Source organism: Macaca fascicularis, chromosome 8, assembly GCF_037993035.2.
Source record: "Macaca fascicularis isolate 582-1 chromosome 8, T2T-MFA8v1.1".
Lineage (NCBI taxonomy): Eukaryota > Metazoa > Chordata > Mammalia > Primates > Cercopithecidae > Macaca > Macaca fascicularis.
The window spans coordinates 142,101,916-142,120,811 of record NC_088382.1 but is presented as its reverse complement, the minus strand read 5'-3'; the positions used below and the strand labels follow the sequence as shown (position 1 = coordinate 142,120,811).

Below are 18,896 nucleotides of genomic sequence, written 5' to 3'. Positions count from 1 at the left end.
CAATGAATATGAATTGAATGCCTCTTCGTGCTAAAGTTTGACGGATGTTAACTCTCTTAATCCTGACACACCTTTTCAAGGTGATTATTATTATTCCTACTTTTCAGGTGAGACTAAGTCTGATTATTAAACCTGTGCAGGGTCAAACACTTAGCATTTTTCAGGGACAGGATTCCTACCCAGGGCAGGCAGTCTCAAAAGCCTGAACTCTCCCTATTCGGCATCATCTCCTGGCCAGTGGCTTAGCACACAAACATCAGCTTTCCCTCTGCAAAGAATTCTGAGATGGAGATTAAGAAGGCCTTGGCTTTAATAGGATCTGCGCCTCTGCCTCAGGGCACAATGGGCCCTTTATGATTGCAGGAGGAACACAGAGTGCTTCTCCAGTTGGCATGGTGCTTTTCTTCTTGTAACCAAGGTACACTGAGCATCGTGGTGTCTGTGGGGTGGGGTAATGAGGCATAAAGGTCTGCTGTCTAGAGAGTCAGTCCAGTCCTAATAGAGGGAGGTAAGAAAAACGGCCCCAGCCCTTTTTGCCTGAAGGCACTATGAATAGCATCTGTGCCTGCTGCCTTCGGCCCCCTTGAGCAAGTGGACTTTGGGTCAGACGCCCTTAAACGCAGGCACATGGGCTCATTAGTGGGAAAATGGCAACGGATAATTGGGATATGTAAATGACATGGGCAAACTGGGTGTTTTAACAATCAGGACCCAAAGAGAAGAAGTATCATTTGGTGAAGAGAAAGGAACAGGCTGCCCAGGGAGCCAATTACTGGAGCCAAAAGAGGATGCTCAGCCTAGCAGGGAGCTCACAGTCAGGATGGCGAGAGGCTGCAACACTGTGGGGAGGTTGTTTCTGCCTCTAAAATGCAAAGTGACCCATGACCCAGCCCTGTCTTTTTAGGTACCAATTATTGGCAACATTCTTTTCTAAATACCTCTTGCAGCCAGCCCCTCCTCACCAAGATCTGCCTCAACACCTCTCAGCTGGGCTCTGCCTTGTAATTGCTCTGATTGAATTGATTTCTCTCACTTCCAACCTGTCCTCCAGAGAGTTGTCAGAAAGCCCTTTGTTGGAACCACCTGGGATTAGGTCAGTTTATGCTTAAAGTAACTCACGACCCCCAAGTCCATAAGCCTGTTATATGTATGAAAGCCTTCCCTATGTGGCCTCTGCTCCATCCATGCTTGTCTCCAACCATCACAACCATTTTCCCTGGAAACTCCCCTCTCTGTCTTGCCTCTAAGCCTTTGCCTACACGGAACCTGCCACCTGGAATAGCGTTCTCAGGAAATAATATATCGTAGTGGTTAAATGTATAGATTCCAGAGTTAGATCACCTGAGCTTGAATCCTGGGGCTGTCATTTCTTAGTCATGTAAACTTGGGTGCAGTACTTAACCTAAGTATAATTTTCATCATGGTTGATAGGAAAAGCAATAGCCATAATGCCTATTTCATAACTTTGTTGTGAGGATTAAATGAGATAATCTATATATAGCACTCAGCCCAGTGCCAAGTGTACAGTAAGCACATAATAAATGTTACTATGATAATAAGCATCTACCACGATCCAGGTCACTGACGGCAATGACCATAGAAAGATGAGTAAATTGTTTTGCATTTTATTAGCTCATCTTTGCAACTAAATATAGAATTAATTTTTTTCTTCTGTTTCTCATAGATGAAGAGCAACACATAAAACAGGCAATCGGTGAATGCTCACTGGAAGGAGGAATGAATGAATTCATTAAATAGACAAATGGAATATTTTACCCAACGTAATTATTTAAAAGAAAAACACAAAAGTGACATTAAGAAACATACAAAATTAATTTAAAGGTTAATGTAAAAATTGCAAATGTGAGGCAGGAAAAGAAACACTTTTCCAACTGAGAACAATCTAAGTTAAGCCCCTTAATCATTGCCATCTGGAGAGAAGGTGAGCGTCATTTGGCTCGGAGCTCATTCATTCCCCATCATGCCTGACTTGAGGGCCTTCCATGATGCTGTGTCAGATGCCTTCCAGTAATGTAGTCAATGCGCACAGTACATCACAGGCTGCAAAGCCCTACCTCAACATGGATCCTGGGAGGAATGATAGACGAAGTCTGAGGCAGGAGGATAATAAACATTGTCCCATTGTACAGCTGAGGAAGCAGGCTAGAAATAAGTCTGGCAACTTGTTTGAGGTCACTAAGCGCAAAGTCACAGAGCCAGGATGATCTAAATGCTGAACTCTATTCTGCCCTCCTCTGCTGAGTGACATGCACAAGGGTGTTCCTTAGCTTCCTCTTGTTCGTTCCCAGGAAGGCTTCTCCCTGTAAGGGAAAAAGAGTTCCTCTGTCCTAGCGTACAGTGATACGACATCTAGGAAAGGGGAAGACAAAAGGAAGACCTGGAGGAAGGGAAGAGGGCAGCAAATTTGAGGATTTGCTGAGATTGGATTTTCAAGAATAAAAAATGCATACGGGGTAGTAATGGGATCCATTGTTCCCAAACATATTTCCTTTTGGCCTGGGTTGTTCCTACACCCAGAATTAGAGCTTGTCCTGTCTTCTCCAAATAAACAAAGAGTGCTCTTTTTGGCTACAAAGACCTGTCTCACTGGTTCCTCTAAGAGGTAGATTTATATCCAGGTCCAGAGTAAGCATTTAGGGGACAAATTATTTCATCCGAAGTAGTTTCATGTGGAATTGTTTGATGGCGAATGAAGCATTCCTAAGTGCATGGATGGGGTTGTTGGCAGAAGCACTGAGGACTGGAGGGGCAATTCTGTATCCAGGATACGTGTCTATTCCAGTAATGGTACATGTCCACCCCCACCCATGTTTGGAAGGTCCAATGTAATCAACCTGCCACCAGGTGGCTGACTGGTCCCCTAGGAAAGGTGCCCCACTGGGGGCTGAGCATCCATTGCTTGCAGGTCAGGCATGCTGCAGTCCTGTTGGCAGTAGTCATGATCAGAATATTCACAGAGGGTATTTCTGGGTAACAAGATGATTACTGTTGCCTTCTGGCTGATTTACATTTCATAATTTCCTAACAACTACTTTGCATTTCTTGTGGAACAAATAATAAAAGTAAATTTAAAATTAGCCTAAAGCAATTATTTAATGTGTTTAGGGAAGAGAGTGAGAGGGGCAGGCAGGACCACCATTTGCATATGCCTGTGAACCTGAGACTCTGTCCTACTCATTCAATGACAGTCACAACAACCATCACTGGAATATCACCTCATCACGAGATACTTACAACCCTGGGTTTACAGAGGCAGAAATGCAGGCTCAGAGCAAGACCTTTTGTCTCTCTCTTTTTACTCATTCCCAGGAAGTACCTCACCTGCAAGGGAGAGAGGGTTTACCTGGATATCTCGCCTATGCACTGAGATGAAGACCAGCTAAAGAGAAAAGCAAAAATGAAAGCTAAGGCATGGAGGAGGGGAAGCAGGTGGCTGGGTTTTCAATATTACACTTTGAGCTGGGGCTCAAAGCCAGGAGAGGAATGCCTCATTGTTGTCCTTGTTGATAGTGTGTTGCTAATTCTTTGCTTTGGTGCCATGTTCAGCTGGAACCTGAGGCTTTCAGGGACTTTAGGCCTCCGATAAGTTTCCTTCCAATGGGATATAGGATGTTTGATTTCCTTCAGCTGAAACCTGTGCTGTGGAACGCTGTGATTATGCAGTTTCTCAAATGACACTCAGTGCACACCCTGCTTTTCACGACATTTCCAAAGCCCCTATTAGAAACCTAAACACTGCTCGCCATTGGATTATAAAACTATCGAAGCAACTCCATTTCCTAGACTCAACTACCTGACAGTTTCCCTGTCATTGAGTTTAATTGGCTCAGTTATGAATTTGTTATTGACTTAACCTCATCTTTTATGGGAGGCATGAAAATAGCCCCTGCACCTTATCTTAAATTGTAATATTTGACAGTCTGAAGCTCGCATTAAAATAGAAGTCTCTTCATGTACCTGAGGATCCAAACTGTCATTCTGGGAATCTGAACTTTTGATTAAGTATGCAATAATAAATTCTCACATCTTCTTTCCACATTCCTTGACTTGTCTTCTTTTTATGTTTATCTAGTGAGCCTTTTTATTTGAAATACTGTCAAAATGTTTTTAAAGTCACAAGGAGCATAAAGGACAGCAAGACTCCTAAGTACGATGACTCTCACAATGGTAAAACGAAACCAAACCAAAATCTCACCCACAAGCATACATCGAATGCTTGTGTGCCAGGCATTGTGCTGGGAGCTTTACACTCTTCATTCATTTATTCATCATTTATTCATGCTGTCAACACAGATTGAGAACCTGTGATATCACAGACACACTTCCAGGATTCAAAACCATGATGCTTAGTCCCTGCTCTTGTTTAGTAAGGTAACAGTACACAAGTAAACAGAATGTAAATACGATCATTTTTGGCAGTGATAAATGTAATGAATGAACAAAACAGGAAGAGACTGAGGGAGAACAGCAACTTTGGAATAGGTGCTCTGAGATAAAGGGGAAGACTGTTTCCTGGTTAGTTGGGATGGGAGTAGGACCGGAAGAATACACGTGAGTTTGGTGTGTTGGGCATGGCAGGGCTAACACGTGGGCAGGAGAAGGCTTTGTGGTGCCCAGCTCCCATTTGGAGATATTCTAATCCAAGTAATTCCCTTTCCTTGGGCTTTTCTCCTTTCCAGAGCCTGCTGGACTGGTTACTTCCTCCAACTCACTACTGAGCATTAATCTACTCATAGACCTACAGGGGTCCCACTGTGCCCTGCCACGTTTCCATGTGCTATTTCAACTATAATCCTCACAAAACCCATCAACCAGTGAACAGCATTTTCCCCTGGGGTTCTTGTCACAACTCTTCCCGTTTAATATTAAGTTCCCCTACTACAGTCTGTTTCTGGACAAACAATTCTGTTACACTGAGAGTTTGTTTTTGTATCGATCCCACACTGTTCTAATTATTTCATTCTTATAGTTTAACTTCCTCTGGAAACTCCCCCCCTTCTTGATTTGGAGACCCCTTCTGAGATTCTCCCCTTTGACAGTCATACTATAGGGTGATGGTTCTCTGACCCCTCCCCTGCCCCAGCCCACACATTCCTACTCTCTTCCCTTCCTTCTTCCCTTCCCTGTCTCCTATGCTCTCCTTGGCTAACTTCTCCAGGCAAATCCAGAGCTGGTGTTCTTGCAGGCCTGATTCCTCTTTTCTTATACTCTAGGGATAGATCGTTGGCCTTGTTCACAGGCTCTCCCCTCACCCCATGTCTCTCACCCCAGCTGACAGACATGAGGTGTGAGAGTGGGAAGTAAAGGAGGCCCCAGGTGCCACGGGGCAGCAGGAATGGAGGCTTCTCCGATGGCGGTGGTCATGGAAGAAGTGCAGGATGCTCCTGTCCTTTGTCAGTGTCTTACAAGGTCTAGCCTCTGCCTGTGGCCTCACTTTCCTCTACTCTTACTAAGCTCAAGCCACCCTTCCCCTCTGCACCTGCTGTTCTGCTGTTTCGAGGGCTCTCTGCACATTTACATAGTTGCTCCCAGCTTGTCATTAGGGTCTCACCTCGAAGCGTCACCTCCACAATGAGGCCTTCCACGACCGGCCAGTTTAGAGAGACTCCCCCAGTGACTATAGCGCAGCACTCTATTTTGTTACCACATAGTATTTACCAATACTGGAAATTCTACAGTTAAAATTTGTCTTTTCATTGTCTTCCACCGGCTAGGACGCAGGTCTTAGGAGTGCACAGATCTCATATCTTCAGGACAGAGATCACTACCCTTCGCCAGGGAAGCTCATGAGGGGTTAGAGACTGGTTGAATGAATTGAAATTTAGACAAGAGAGGGAATGACTGGCTTGGGTGCAAGTCGGGAGCAAAGCAGGAACCAAAGATTCTGACTGCATTTCTTCAGTCCTCTGCCCACCCAGGCTAGTGAAGGTGCTATTCAAAGGCTTGGGGAGGAGAGGGCCACGATATCCACCATGAACCACGAACCAGAGGGAAGAGGGAGTCACCAGCTTCGCCACCCCAGAGCCGGTGCGTTCGCGGTGCGCTCGGCCTTGGCCAACCCAACAACTTGGATTTTACCTCTGAAGCCGAGGATCAGGGGTAGGGGTGAGGGAAATTCATAAAGCTGCAAGCACAGAGCCAGTGTTCGGTGGGAGACAACCCCCCCGTCCCTCCTCCCTCCCTCTTCTTTCCCCCGCTGGCCCCCGGCACGCCCCATCCAGGGGAAGCCCCAACGCCCACGCAAGCTCGAGGAGCCGGGCTCTGCGGCCGCCTAGCGTACTGCCTGGCTGTAACGGGAACGGCGGCAGCCCAGGAGATCCGGGGTCCCCAGACAATCAGGGGTGGGGGTCGGTGGGAAGAGGCGGGGCGCCGCCGCCCAGGCCTCCCGCCGCGACGGGGCGGGACAATGGGGCCCCACCCCGGTGAAGGAGGGAGGGAGGGAGGGAGGCGGCGTGCGCTCGGCCCGCGGCGCGCTCGCTGCTGCTGCTGCTACTGCGAAGCTGAGGCTGGAGCGGGCGGGGAGGGGCGCGGGTGGGAGCGCGGAGGAGGGAGGAGGCGGCGGCGGCGGCGGCGCGTGTGGCGGGCGGGCGGGCGGGAGGGCGGCTGGCACCGGGCTTGTAAATAAACTGCGATGCTGTCTCGGGCTTGCCGGCCTGGGTGCCGCCGCCGCCGCCGCCGCCCCGGAGCGCCGGTTCCAGGCTCCCGCTGCCGCGCGCCCTAGCGCTTCCGCGCCAGCCTCGCGCGCCCTCCCAGCCTCCCCGCAGCCCCCGAACCGCGACCCTCGGGGTCCCGCGGCTGACCTGCGCGGAATGTGACCTCCTGACCCCCTGCCAGGCCTCCCCTGCCCCCCAGGGGGTCCGCCTTTGCCTGCTTTTGGGGGGGGTGGGTGGGGAGGGGCGCGCGGATCATGGCATTGGAGTTCCCGGGCTTGCAGCCGCCGCCGCCGCCTCGTTCACGCACCCCGAGCGCCCCTTCTTCCCAGAGCAGCAGCGGAGAAGGCGAAGCGGCCGGCGGGGGCGAGGCAGATGGGGCTCAAGGCGCGCAGGGCGGCGGGGGCGGCTGGCGGCGGAGGCGACGGGGGCGGCGGAGGCGGCGGGGCCGCTAACCCAGCCGGGGGGGACGCGGCGGCGGCCGGCGACGAGGAGCGGAAAGTGGGACTGGCGCCCGGCGACGTGGAGCAAGTCACCTTGGCGCTCGGGGCCGGAGCCGACAAAGACGGGACCCTGCTGCTGGAGGGCGGCGGCCGCGACGAGGGGCAGCGCAGGACCCCGCAGGGCATCGGGCTTCTGGCCAAGACCCCGCTGACCCGCCCCGTCAAGAGGAACAACGCCAAGTACCGGCGCATCCAAACTTTGATCTACGACGCCCTGGAGAGACCACGGGGCTGGGCGCTGCTCTACCACGCGCTGGTGTGAGTACCCGGCCGCTCGGGGCGCCCTTGGCGGCGGCGCGCGTAGGGACTCGGGGTCGGGGCTGGAGCTGAAAAGTCTCTGGGGTTTAAAACCCATGGATGCTTTCCCGCTGAATGGGAGACCAGCCTGTCTTCAGCGCGCGTTTCCGTGTGTGTGTGTGTGTGTGTGTGTGTGTGTGTGTGTGTGTGTGTGTGTGGTTTAAAACCCATGGATGCTTTCCCGCTGAATGGGAGACCAGCCTGTCTTCAGCGCGCGTTTCCGTGTGTGTGTGTGTGTGTGTGTGTGTGTGTGTGTGTGTGTGTGTGTGTGTGTGTGTCTGTGAGCCGCTCTCCGGGTGTTCCACACCGGGGGCTTAAAAAACGAAGCGTGGTTCCCCTGCTGATTTGGGCGGATGTGTGCGCGCGCGGGTGCGCATTTATGACATCTTCTCGGTGTGTTGGTTTGGAAGCTTAAAAGAATTATGTGGGTTTTTCCAATTAATATGAGGGTTGAAGAGGATAAAGCGGGTGCTCCCATGAGCCGCTGTGTTTCTGTTTCGGGTGGATCCCTTCTGTTGGGGTCGCCACTGAGTTTAGTTGGGGATGGGAGGGGTGCGCACCACCCATAGTGGGGAGTGTGTGTGTGTGTCTGTCTGTCTGTTGCTTGCTTGTGCCACCCTTCTGATCGCTGGGTACTGGTACAAAGAAGAACCTGGTGCTGCTCTGACTGGGAGCTGGGACTGGCCAAAATGCATGTCTTAGGATTCCTTTTAGGGAAGTGAATGGGAATGTGTGTGTCTAAGCCTAGGCTGAGGGGCTGGGGCTTCACAGAGCCAGGAGGTGAGGGGGCCGGAGACTCTTTTGGCTGAAACATCTCCTTGATTTGGGATCTGATATTCCCTCAGCCTCAGTTGCTGCCACTTCTCCTGCTTTGGCTGGGCTAGAGCACCGGGAATGTGAGGGGCTTGGCCTGGAGGTTTGCACCCAGGCACTGTTCTCCTAGAAAGAATCTCCTTGCTAGTCCGGATGTAAATGCATGGCCAGAAGGAAGAAGGAACTCCCTCTGCACCTGCCACTGGGGATGGAAAATCCACCCGTATTTGGGAGGGGGGAGAGGATGGCGGGGGTGCTCCTCACTCAAGATTGGAAATCTGTGCTGTCAGCACCCATCTCGGAGCTTGCAGGGCACGTCCAGCCATCAAGCTCTGCCTCCTGGCTCTGGTTTAGTCATCCTGATGGCTGCTTCTAGGAAGCTGTACCGTACCAGGGTTTTGGCAGGGAATTGCCTATGACCTTGGCAACACCCGCCTCCCCCTCCATCCTTCAAGCGTTTAGCAGTGGATTTTCCTCTCTGTTCTCCTCCAGTTCACCCATGACTGCTGTGGTCGGAAGGGCTCAGGAGCCTTGGAGTTAGTTACATTACCTGCCAGTCTTCCTTGGTTGGAAACGTTTTTCCAGGTTCGGCCACCAGGTGGGGGCGTCCACACAGGACCTCAGACTTAGCAACAGGTTTCTTCAAGGAGGTTACCAAGCCCGGAGAGGGTGCCTTCCCGGAAACTAAGGAACCAGCAGGAAGGGTGGGGTGGGAGTAGGGCGTTTTCCCAGAAACGTGGAATTTAGTGTTTGTATGAGTGTGTGAGTGTGTGTGTGTGTGTGTGTGAGTGAGTGTGTGTGTGTCTATTTGCAGGTGTTGGTCGGGACCTGGCTGGAGAGACGGCTTAACAATTATTCCTCTTTCATTTGCGCTTTTTAGGTGGCACAAAAAAGGATTAAAATACATTCATCTCTCTGTCTCTAGCAATATGTTTAGTTAAATTGAAGTGAATACTGAAATATGTGATAGTTAAAAAAGGCACAAGAAGTTTGTTGAGTGCACACAGTCATACAAGGATTCATATGTCCTTTCACATGTACATCGTGTTCAGTATGTACTGACTGAAAAACCGGGGGGTCCTATGGAAGCATGTGGGCTCCGTCTTTCTTCTCTTCCCACCTTTCCCAGCCAGCACCTCCAGCCCTGCCTTGCCCAGTCTGGGGAAGGGAATAGCTAAAGCCGTTACTGACTGAGCCTCAATTTTACTTTTTTCTAGAATCATTCCATCACCTGGAAGCAGATTTGATAATGCCAAAACCTGGAGCTGGTTTCCCAAAAAGGATCCAGGAAAATTTAAGACTTTGTGAGAGGGAAGTCAGTTACCTAGCTAGGAACTATATATGCAAATGCATATATATGCAAATATGCAAATGTACTGTTTATTTAATTCTCACACAGTACTATTAGGTGGAAATTATTATCTCCATTGTATAAATATGTGAAAACCTCAAGAGAGAAAATCACTTGTCCACGATCACACAGCTAAGGTTTCTGGAGCTCACATTTGAATGCAGTGGGTTCACTCTGTTTCTGAGCCCAGATTCCAGTTCTGACCCTCTTCCAACAATTGTGCGACCCTGGGTATTTTGCTGAGTGTCACTGAGTGCCCCTTTCTTCATTGTTAATGCAGGGCTGTGAGTAATGCCTTAGCCTCCCCTTGCTAGCTCTCAGTTGGCAAATTGCTAGAAATGGGAGTTTAGAATCAAGTTGGGGGCTGGTCAGAACCCGGGAGCCCAGTGTTAAGAAAATGGAGGATGAACTGGGGTGGTGGTGGGATTGCGGATTCTGATAAATTGGGAGCCACACAGGAAAACCTGTGTTGAATTGCCATTGAGCTCCTAATATCGAAGCATGCTTACTTAGTATATGCACAGTACATTCTTCCTGCAGCTTAGGAGGCAGTCCAGTCAAGTGAACATAACCGAAGCTTTCCTTGATGATTCAGGATTTTGAATTGAAATTTGTGTTTTCAAGCATCTATTATCTTGTTCTGGGCTGTGGCTAATGGTGCAATGGGTCCAGGAAATTGGGCTTACCATGGACCTACAGTTTAGTAGATGCTTTTTTTTTTTTTATTAAAATGAACCAGGTCCATGAGATGAGATTATTATTTTCTCCTTCCTAAAGGTAGAATACAGGAAATATGGAAATCAATCAAACCCTTACCTTGCTTCTTTTGCCTCAAATGCTGTATTAGTCTGTTTTCACAGTGCTATAAAGAAATACCTGAGACTGGGTAATATATAAAGGAAATAAGTTTAATTGATTCACAGTTCTGCATGGCTGGTGGAGGTGTGGGGAGTGGTCTCAGAAAACTTACAATCATGGCGGAAGGCAAAGGGGAAGAGGAAGCCAGGCACATCTTACATGGTGGCAGGAGAAACAGAACAAAGGGGAAGAGCCACACACTTATCAAACAACCAAATCTCCTGAGAATTCTATCAGGAGAAGAGCAAGGGGAAAATCCACCCACATGATTCAGTCACCTCCCACCAGACCACTCCCACAACATGTGAGTCTTACAATTTGAGAAGAGAGTTGGGTGGGGACACAGAGTGAAAACATATCATTCTGCCCCTGCTTCCTCCCGAATCTCATGTCCTTTTCATATTTCATGCCTTCCCAACAGTGCCCCAAGGTCTTAACTCATTCCAGCGTTAACTCAAAAGTCCAAGTCCAAAGTCTGAGACAAGCAAGTTGCTTCTGCCAATTAACCTGTAAAGTAAAAAACAAGTTAGTTACTTCCAAGATACAATGGGAGTATAGGCATTGGGTAAATGTTCCCGTTGCAAATGGGAGAAATTGGCCAAAACAAATGGGCCACAGGCCACATGTAAGTCTGTAACTCAGCAGGGCATTCATTAAAAACGCTCCAAAATAGTGTCCTTTGATTCCATGTCTCCATCAAGGCCACCCTAATGCAAGGATTGGGCTTTCATGGCCTTGGGCAGCCCCACCCTTGTGGCTCTACAGGTTTCAACTCCTGTGGCTGTTTCCATGGGCTGGCATTCAGTATCTGTAGCTTTTCCAGGCACACAGTGCAAGCTGTCTGTGGATCTACCATTCTGGGGTCTGGAGGACGGTGGTTCTCTTCTCACAGCCCCACTAGGCAGCGTCCCAGTGGGGACTCTGTGGGGGGGTTCCAACCTCACATTTCCTCTTGCACTGCCCTCACAGAGGTTCTCTATGAGAGCTCTTGCAGCAGACTCCTGCTTGGACATCCAGGTGTTTCCATACCTCATCTGAAATCTAGGTGGAGGTTCCCAAAGCTTAACTGTTGTCTTCTGTGCACCCACAGGCCCAACACCACACAGAAGCCACCAAGGCTCGGGTCTTGCACACTCTGAAGCAATGGGCTGAGCTGTACCTTGTTCCCTTTTAGCCATGGCTGGAGCTGGAGCGGCTGGGAGACAGGGCACCAAGTCCAGCAGCTTCACAGAGCAGTGGGGCCTTGGGCCCAGCCCAGGAAACCATTTTTCCCCCTTAGGCCTCCAGGCCTGTGATGGGAGGGGCTGCCACAAAATTCTCCGACATACCCTGGAGACATTTTCCCTGTTGTCTTGGCTATTAACATTCAAATCCTCATTACTTATGCATATTTCTGCAGCTGGCTTGAATTCTCCGCAGAAAATGGATTTTTCTTTTCAACCACATGGTCAGGCTGCAAATTTTCTAAATCCTTATGCTCTGCTTTCCTTTTAAATATAAGTTCCATTTTCAAACCATCCCTTTGTGAATGCACATAACTGAATGTTTTCAGAATAAGCCAGGTTAACTCTTGAATGCTTTGCTGCTTAGAAATTTCTTCCACCAGATACCCTAAATCATCCTCTGAAGTTCAAAGTTCCACAGATCTGGGCAGGGGCAAAATGCTACCAGTCTCTGCTAAAGCATACCATGAGTGACCTTTACCCCAGTTCCCAGTAAGTTCCTTGTCTCCATCTGAGACCACTTCAGCCTGGACTTAATTGTCCATATCACTGTCAGCATTTTGGTCAAAACATTCAGTAAGTCACTGGGAAGTTCCAAACCTTCCCACAATTTCCGATCTTCTTCTGAGCCCTCCAGACTGTTCCAACCTCTGCCTATTACGCAGTTCCAAAGTCTCTTCCATATTTTCAAGTATCTTTGTAGCAGTGCCCCAAACTCCAGGTACCAATTTCCTGTATTAGTCCATTTTCACCCTGCTATAAAGAAATACCTGAGCCTGGGTAATTTATAAAGGGAAGAGGTTTAATTGACTCACAGTTCTGCATGGCTGGGGAAGCCTCAGGAAACTTACAATCATGGCAGAAGGGGAAGCAGGCATGTCCTACGTGGTGCCAGGAGAGAAAGCAAGAGTGAAGGGGAAGAGTCACACACTTATCAAACAACTGGATCTTGTGAGAATTCTATCATGAGAAGAGCAAGGGGGAAGTCCACCCCCATGATTCAGTCACCTACCATGAGGCCAATCCCGAAACGTGGGGATTACAATTTGAGATGAGTTTTGGATGGGGACACAGAGACAAACCATATCAAATGCCCATCCCCTACTTTCACCTGGTGACTCCACTTCACCTTGGCCCAGCTTCCCCAGGCATAGAATTTTGTACCTTGCATTTGATTGACTCTGCTTGTCTGCCATGTTGAGCTGAGAGCTACTCGAGAGTGAGAGCTGCTTACTTTCCTGTAGCCTTACCACTCCCCAGCAGGCTGCAGAGTGCATGGTAGATACTAAGTAAGCATTTGCTGAATGGATGCATGCAAGAATTCTCTAAGGATTCTGGTTAATCAAGACTTTACTTCTATAGGTTTACTATTATCACAATAACAGTAAGTAGTCAAAGCCAGCATTACAGGACTTTAATTATGAGAATAGTTCTTAGAAGTCCAAAAATGGACTATGGGGAGAGAAAACAAGATTGGAGACCATGCTTTAACTTGAGTGAGGGTGATCACTTCTCTGGTATTTTTAACCTTATGGCTGAAAGAGATTCTGATTTTATGAAAAACATGCTGGATTTGGAGTTCACATCTGGACTGCTTTATGTCTCTGCAACTTTGCAGGAGTCAAGTTGGGGATGACCTGTAAATTGAGGATGATTACACTACCCTATCACAGGGTGGTTTTTAGTCTCAAAGGATAGTGTATATGAATGCAGTTAGCCCAACACTAGGCACTCAGTATACATTAGTTAATTCTGAATAGGGATATCCTTAAAAGTCATACATACCTGACACTGTGACTGTCCTGAGCTGTCCAGGGACTCCCCCTTCCTTGCCTGTTAGTGAAAAGATGCTGGCTTCATCTTGGCATTCATCTCATTTGGCACTGGATAGGCATCCTGCTGCCCTGACCATCTTGCCACAGCCAGCTGTGATCAATCACTCTCCTGTTGACAAACCAAGGGAAAATGATCACAAGAAATACCCACTGATTGCATTCTGAGGTATGCTGGCTCCAGGGACATCTGGCAGGCAAGACTGGGTAGTGAGACACATGGAGCCAGCAGCTGCTCTGGAACATAAAGGGCCTGCCTAGTGGACTTAGCATGTTGACAAGAAGATCTATTGTCTTCATGATGGAGGAGACACTGAATGCCCACTTAATGCTGTCAGTAATGCAGAGTCTTCCCAATTTGGAGGTAAAAAATTTGGGCTTCCAAACGTGCTTGCGTCTTATTTTAGCTGATATGGTCTTGGGCAAGTTGCTGTATCTTTGGGCTTCAGTTTCTTCATCTGAGAAGTGTTATCAGTAAGTTATAGGCTCTTGTGGAGCTAAGAGCACTTTACATGGAAGAAACACCCAGTATTAGATATTTGTGTTGTTAATGTTAATCAGTTAATAGATATTTCTTTTTTTTTTTTTTTTTTTTTTTTTTTTTTGAGACGGAGTCTCGCTCTGTGGCCCAGGCTGGAGTGCTGTGGCCGGATCTCAGCTCACTGCAAGCTCCGCCTCCCAGGTTTACGCCATTCTCCTGCCTCAGCCTCCCGAGTAGCTGGGACTACAGGCGCCCGCCACCTCGCCCGGCTAGTTTTTTGTATTTTTTAGTAGAGACGGGGTTTCACGGTGTTCGCCAGGATGGTCTCGATCTCCTGACCTCGTGATCCGCCCGTCTCGGCCTCCCAAAGTGCTGGGATTACAGGCTTGAGCCACCGCGCCCGGCCAGATATTTCTTAACACTTTCTCTGTACCAGGCACTCTTCTACATATTAGGGATATAGAAACAAACAAACAAAACAAAAGGAAACAAAACAATCTCTGCCTAATGGAACATATACTCTATGACAACCTTATTAATATTAGCAGAAGTATCAGAATTTGGTCATCTGTCAGCCTCCCAGCCAGAGCAGAATGAATCCCTCCAGCAGTATCTTAGCCATGCCTATAAACTACAATTCATTACTGAAGTAACATCAGTTTTTCTCTAGACAATGCTGATTTCAACTATCTTGGCACTTCCATTTCCCTGACTCTATTTAGTTCATTCTCCTTTTCAGCTTCCATGTATTTTATTCTTTCTCATCTACCACTTGATGTTGGTCTTCTTAACCATTCTCAATCAATCCTCACCTTTTTTTCGTCCCACTGATCTGTCTTTGCGTTTCCTTCCTCAGTATTGCCAATTTCCTTCTCATTTTGAGAAGCAAGGATTTTGATAAGTTGTCATTCTTTATTCAGCAGTAAGAGCATGATCTTTGAAGTCAAACGTTGGTTGAATTTAACTCTGCTGTTTCTTCTATATAACCTGGAATAATTTGCTCAACCTTCCTGAATTTCCATTTCTTTATTTCTCATATGAAGATAATAATGCCTACCTCCCAAGGCTGTTGTAAAAATTTTTAAATTGATGGATAATATTTGTACATATTTATGAGGTACATGTGCTATTTCATTGCATGCGTAGACTGTGTAACAATCAAGTCAAGGTGTCTGGGGGTCTGTCACCTGGAGTATTTATCATTTCTATGTGTTGGGAACATTTCCAGTCCTCTCTCTTAGCTGTTTTGAATTATACAATACATTGTTGTTAACTATAGTCACCCTTCTCTGATATTAAACATTAGAACTTATTCCCTCTGACTGTATGTTTGTACCCACTAACTAACCTCTCCTTTTCCCCTACTCCTGCACACTCATCCTTCCAGCCTCTGGTATCTATCATTTTATTCTCTACTCCATGAGATCAACATTTTTAGCTCCACATATGGGTAAGAACACATGATATTTGTCTTTACGTGCGTGGGTTATTTCATTTAACATAACGACTTCCAGTTCCATCCAAGTTGCTGCAAATGACATGATTTCATTTTCTCATGGCTGACTAGTATTCCATTGTGTACATACACCATATTTTCCTTATCTGTTCATCCATTGATTGATCCTTAGGTTGATTCCTTACTTTATTATTGGGAATACTGCTGCAGTATACATGAGAGTGCAGGTATTTCTTCGAAACATTGATTTCTTTTCCTTTGGATAAATACCCAGTAGTGGGATTGCTGGATGGTACGATAGTTCTATTTTTAGTTTTTTGAGAAATCTCCATATTGCTTTCCATAGTGGCTATACTAGTTTACATTCCCACCAACAGTATGTAAGAGTTCCTTTACTCGGAATCCCCACCAGCATCTGTTATTTTTTGTCTTTTTAATAATGACCATTCTAACTGGCATAAGATGATATCTCATTGTGGTTTTGATTTCCATTTTCCTGATAATTAGTGATATTTAACATCTTTTTATATATCTTTTGACCATATATATGTCTTCTTTTAAGAAATATATATTCATATCCTTTGCCCACTTTGTAATGGGATTATTTGTTTTTTTAACTGCTGAGTTTCCTGTATATTCTAGATATCAGTCCCTTGTCGATGAATAGTTTTCAATTTTTTCTTCCATTTAAGGGGTCGTCTCTTCACTCTGTTGATTGTTTCATTTGCTACATAGAAGCTTCTTAGTTTAAAATAGTCCCATTTGCCTATTTTTTGTTTTGTTGCCTGTGCTTTTGAGGTCTCGGGCATAAAATATTTGCCTAGACCAGGGTCCTAAAGTGTTTCCTCTATTCTCTTCAAGGATTTTTATAGTTTCAGATCTTACTTTTAAGTCTTTAATCCACCTTGAGGTGATTTTTGTATGTGGTAAGCCATAGAGGTTGTTCCATTATTCTGCATTGTTGTGAAATTTGAGATGATGGATATAAACACCTAGACATGTCATCATTGGCATTTAGTAAATACTTTCTCTCTTTTGCTTCTCTTCTTGATCATATCTAATCTGCTGCCTTCTTGCAACCCTCATGAAATCCATGCACACTTCCCTTGATCATCTCAGGTGGCCATCCGTATTGACCTGGAGGGTGAGCAGTGGCTCTCTTTTACAAATGAATAAGAGAAGTTAGGTGATCTGCCCAGGCTCTTAAAGCTACTGAAGTGGCACAGCTGGGGTCACACCTGAGTCCTCACTCTTGTATGGTGCTTCTTTCACCATGTCTTGGTCTACTCAATAGAAGAGTAACAAAGGGAGACCAGAACTCTTCCCTCCTGGGTCAGGAGTTTGACAGCTAGCTGCATTTCTGACAAATTCCCAGGGGAAACCAACGCTGCTACTCTGCTGACCACCCTTTGAGTAGCCAGGCCTCTCAAACCTTGGCATGCATGTGAATCACCCAAGCAAAAAGGTACCATAAGAGAGAAATCTGGCAGACTCCACCTGAACAAAAGTAGTCAAACTTGTGTATAATGAGACAAACTAACCCATCCTTCTGGTATAATTCAGTGGAAATGTACAACATACCTGCAGTGGTGCCTAAAATGATCTGAATCTAATCATAAAGAAATAATAGGCTAATTCAAATTGCGGGGCATCCTGCTGGATATCTGGCATGGTCTCTTCCAAAGGCTTCATGTCATGGACAAACAAACAAACAAACAAATGAAGATGAGGAAAACTCTCTCAGTTAAAGGAGGCTAAAGAGACAGAACAGCCAAATGCAGTGCTTGATTCTTGATGGGTTCCAATTGAAAAAAATAAATAACAGAGGATATTATATAAGGATAATTAAGAAAAGTTGAACATGGCCTCCATGTTAGATAACATTATTGTATCAAAATTTAATATATTGAGTTTGATCATTTTATTGTGGTTATATAAGTGGATGTTCTGTATTTTGAAGAGATGCGTGGTGCAATAGCTAATGGTGACAAGTCATGATGTTTGCAACTTACTTTCAAATGGTTCAGCACACAGACAGACGATATGAGTGTGTGTGTGTATGCACACACACAATACACACACCCAGAATGAGAAAGAGAAAAAGAAAATGTGGCAAACATATTAACAATTGGTAAATTCAGGTAAAGAGAATATATATGTATGTTATTATATTATTCCTTTAACTTTAAAAAATCTTTTAGAAATAAAAAAGTTACAAATAGTTTAAAAAGAATAAGACTCAACACACGCAAACACGCAAAGCACATATATGAGTCCAGATGACAGGCATTGCCCTCAGGTGATTCCAGCATGAAGCCAGGCTGAGAACTGTTGGCTGAGCTGCATGGGCTTTCTTGGATTCATGGATTCTGTGTATAGACTTTCTTGCCAAACCTTGTGCCAGGCTGTTGAGGGAGATGAGCCATAGTTCTTTCTCTATGGAGAGAGAGACTGGAAATGACTAAATTTAAAGCATCTAGTGAATGCAGTAATAGAATGCAAATGAGGAACCTCAGGAGAGCAGGAAAAGGAAACATCACTGACCTTACTGTGTTGTATCAATGGAGACTTCTTCAAGGGAGGTTTAAGCAGCCGAGGATGAGATGAAGATACTACTGTTTGTCCAAGTGATGCCTGGTCTCCTTCTCCTGCTTGGAGAACAGAATGCAAATTTTCTTCAATTTAATGCTAAATTATTCTTGCATTATTTGGAAGCTCCCACTTTCAAGTTTATATTCATTTTTTAAAATTCCATAAATGTTTAAGTTTCATAAGTCAAGCGTGATCCTATGGTATTTTCCCACCAATCAGGGTCTTTGCTCCTTTTTTCTCTTTGGTCTGGGTCTGGAGGTCTTCATAGAAAGCAAACAAGATTTGTTTCATCTTTTAACAAGTGGGACAGTGTCAAGGGAGTCAAGGAAAAGGTCTTCAAATGTGGACTGAATAAAAACCCTTTTCAGATGCCATGCTCTGTAATTCTGGTTTTGGGTAGCCCAAGACAGCTCTGGGTTTGTCAGAGTACACTGGGTGAGCTTTCAGGAGAGCAGCATTAACTATGTGATGTGGACTTACCATACAGTCTACAAAATGGGCATCGCAATACCTGCTGCACATAAGTGGTGTAAGAGTCACAATGTGTGAGAGAGCGTGAGTGCCCGCATCCTGAGGTTGTATTTTCCTAAAGCTGTGGAAGGATCAGGTGGGTCCCATAATTAGGACCTTGTCTATATTGGGTTCAAGCTTCTGCCCGTGCACAAATTTGCCACATTTCTATCTATGTTGCATCACCTGATCATCACTGCTTGTTTTTATTGGGCCTCTATTAACCGTATACCTCAGCACCTGTGTCTATAGGGATGTTAGCTTCCCCAAGGTGATCACCCCTTGGAGGGACAAAGAGAGTCGTAGGTT

The 18,896-nt window shown here is 46.3% G+C and overlaps 1 protein-coding gene across 2 annotated transcripts in view; it reads left to right on the top strand.

The window, feature by feature from the left end:
* Nucleotides 1-6,657: 6,657 nt before the first annotated feature.
* The window catches only part of KCNQ3 (potassium voltage-gated channel subfamily Q member 3), a 358,397-nt gene continuing 346,158 nt past the window's right edge, over nucleotides 6,658-18,896 (top strand). The window contains exon 1 of one of the 2 annotated variants that reach the window (XM_005564091.5): nucleotides 6,658-7,432. In XM_005564091.5, coding sequence (XP_005564148.1) covers nucleotides 7,047-7,432 — 386 coding nt within the window. In that variant the 5' untranslated portion in view covers nucleotides 6,658-7,046. The remainder of the gene's footprint in view (nucleotides 7,433-18,896) is intronic. The other variant, XR_012416643.1, reaches the window with a different exon arrangement.